Source organism: Haliotis rubra, unplaced genomic scaffold, assembly GCF_003918875.1.
Source record: "Haliotis rubra isolate DU_JTF1 unplaced genomic scaffold, ASM391887v1 Scf436, whole genome shotgun sequence".
NCBI classification, from domain to species: domain Eukaryota; kingdom Metazoa; phylum Mollusca; class Gastropoda; order Lepetellida; family Haliotidae; genus Haliotis; species Haliotis rubra.
The window spans coordinates 770,399-772,588 of record NW_025767120.1 but is presented as its reverse complement, the minus strand read 5'-3'; the positions used below and the strand labels follow the sequence as shown (position 1 = coordinate 772,588).

The following is a 2,190-nucleotide window of genomic DNA, read 5'->3' as shown; positions in this document are numbered from 1 at the left end:
TCTATGGATATTAAAACACATTTCAAGATACATGTGTGAGGTTTAAGTTGTTTTTGAGAGCCCGGGCCAAGTCGGGCTGAACAGAGACTAAACACTTTTGATTGAGGCTATGTTGAGAATGTAGAGAGAAAAGGGCTAACTTTAACGAACCAGTTATCTTTACATGTTGCATTTGATAACATTACAAAGTGATATTTAGGTAGATATAATACTAATCTATGGATTTAAACACATTTCAAGATACATCTGTGAGCGATAAGGTGCGTTTGAGCGCCCGGGCCAAGCCGGACCGAAAGCTTGTGATACTGTGTCTTTGTTGAGAATGTATAGAAAATAGGGCTTCACTTTGAGCAAGGTGTTTGCTTCAAATACTACGCTTTGAGACTCTGTGAGGTGATATGTACGTAGATATAATACTAATCTATGGATTTAAACACACTTCAGGATACATGTGTGAGGTTTAAGGTGCTTTTGAGAGCCCGGGCCAAGTCGGGCTGAACAGAGACTAAACACTTTTGATTGAGGCTATGTTGAAAAATGAGAGACAAGGGCTTCACTCTAACGGAGCAGTTATCTTTACATGTTGCATTTGATAACATTACAAAGTGATATTTAGGTAGATATAATACCAGTCTATGGAATTAAACACAATTCAAGATACGCGTGTTACGTTTAAGTTGCTTTTGACGGCTCGAGCCAAGCCGGGCGGAAAATTGTGGCCGAGATAATGTTGAGAGTGTGGGGAAGAGATCGTATCATTTAAATGTGGGCATGCTTTTAACACGATGAATAGTGAATTTATGGGGTGGTATGTGATTGGATATAGATGTAAAAACATTTTCGGGCCAACGGAAATGTGTATCGGAATTGGCTGAAATATTTATACGTTTTAAATCCCGTTTCGTTTAACGATTCCACTTTTAGACGTAACCTCAGTCAGCCAGTTCACAGGCCTCTCGTCTTCCTGGATTTTAGCCGATTTACTCGTAATAAAGTTATTATGGTACGCGTTTGTGGCTTCCGATTGATCATTATTATCATGAGTGTATGTTGAATTGATTAATTATAGGCATGGTTGTCGTTAATGGGTTTATTAGCCAATAATAGATTTGGCCCGCCTTGGCCCGGCCCGGCCCGACTTTTAGGCCATCCCCACGCGCTCCCGAGCTTGCAACTATCAGCCACAACAAGCAGGGTGTCTCCTCCGACGTCCGCGCCTCAGTAGTATCACCCGGGCTGGCTGTCGGGGAGAGGCATTCGCTCTCTGTGCTTCGTTTGTAGCTGACGTGACTTTCTACACTCAAACCTACCATTATGGCTGATGTTGCTGCTGCCCCCGCTGCTGTCAAGACTCCCAAGAAGAAGGCTGCTGCCAAGCCGAAGAAGGTTGCTGCACATCCTACTTATTTGGAGATGATCAAAGCTATTTCATCCTTGAAGGAAAGGGGTGGTTCTTCCCGACAGGCTGTTCTGAAATACATCCTGGCCAACTACAAAGTTGGTGACAACCAGGTCGCCATCAATGCTCGCATCAAGACTGCTTTGAAAAATGGAGTCAATAACGGCGCACTGAAGCAATCAAAGGGAACTGGAGCTGCTGGGTCCTTCCGTCTTGGCGAGGTAAAGAAAGCTGAAAACCCAAGACGGCTAAGCCAGCTGCCAAGCCAAAGAAGGCTGCCAAATCTCCCAAGAAAGTCAAGAAGCCAGCTGCTGCCAAGAAACCTAAGACAGCCGCTAAGAAGGCCGCCAAGTCACCAAAGAAGGTGAAGGCTGCAGCCAAGCCAAAGAAGGCAAAGACCCTAAGAAGGCGGCGGCCAAACCCAAGAAGGTCAAGACCCCCAAAGAGAGGCAACCAAGCCAAAGAAGGCATAAGCTCTCTTTGTCTCGCCTTCGCTCCCACATTTCTGTGGTCCAAAGGCCCTTTTCAGGGCCAACCAAATACCCAAAGAAAACTTGAAAACAGTGATAACAAAATAATGCTATTTATTTCAGCAGTATATCAGTAAGAAAGAATGCGTTTTTGTGATAACAGGTATGGTGTGAATGATGGGTTAGACTGATCATAATTAAAAATTCAGCCTTAGCAATAACTTCTTTGCCCGACAGTAAGTACACAGAGAGGGTGGCAATACCGAGGTACCCATCAAACTCAAAGGCGAGGCAAATGCCGTTGATCAAGGAGGCTGCCTG

General features: G+C 44.5%; 1 protein-coding gene across 1 annotated transcript; it reads left to right on the top strand.

Annotated features, from left to right (window-relative positions):
• The first annotated feature begins 1,212 nt into the window (after positions 1 to 1,212).
• Positions 1,213 to 1,957, top strand: LOC124289204 (histone H1-delta-like). The gene is given in 3 exon segments (XM_046725809.1): positions 1,213 to 1,632; positions 1,635 to 1,788; positions 1,791 to 1,957. Coding segments are annotated over 3 exon segments (639 nt in total). The 5' UTR covers positions 1,213 to 1,314.
• Positions 1,958 to 2,190: the final 233 nt, after the last annotated feature.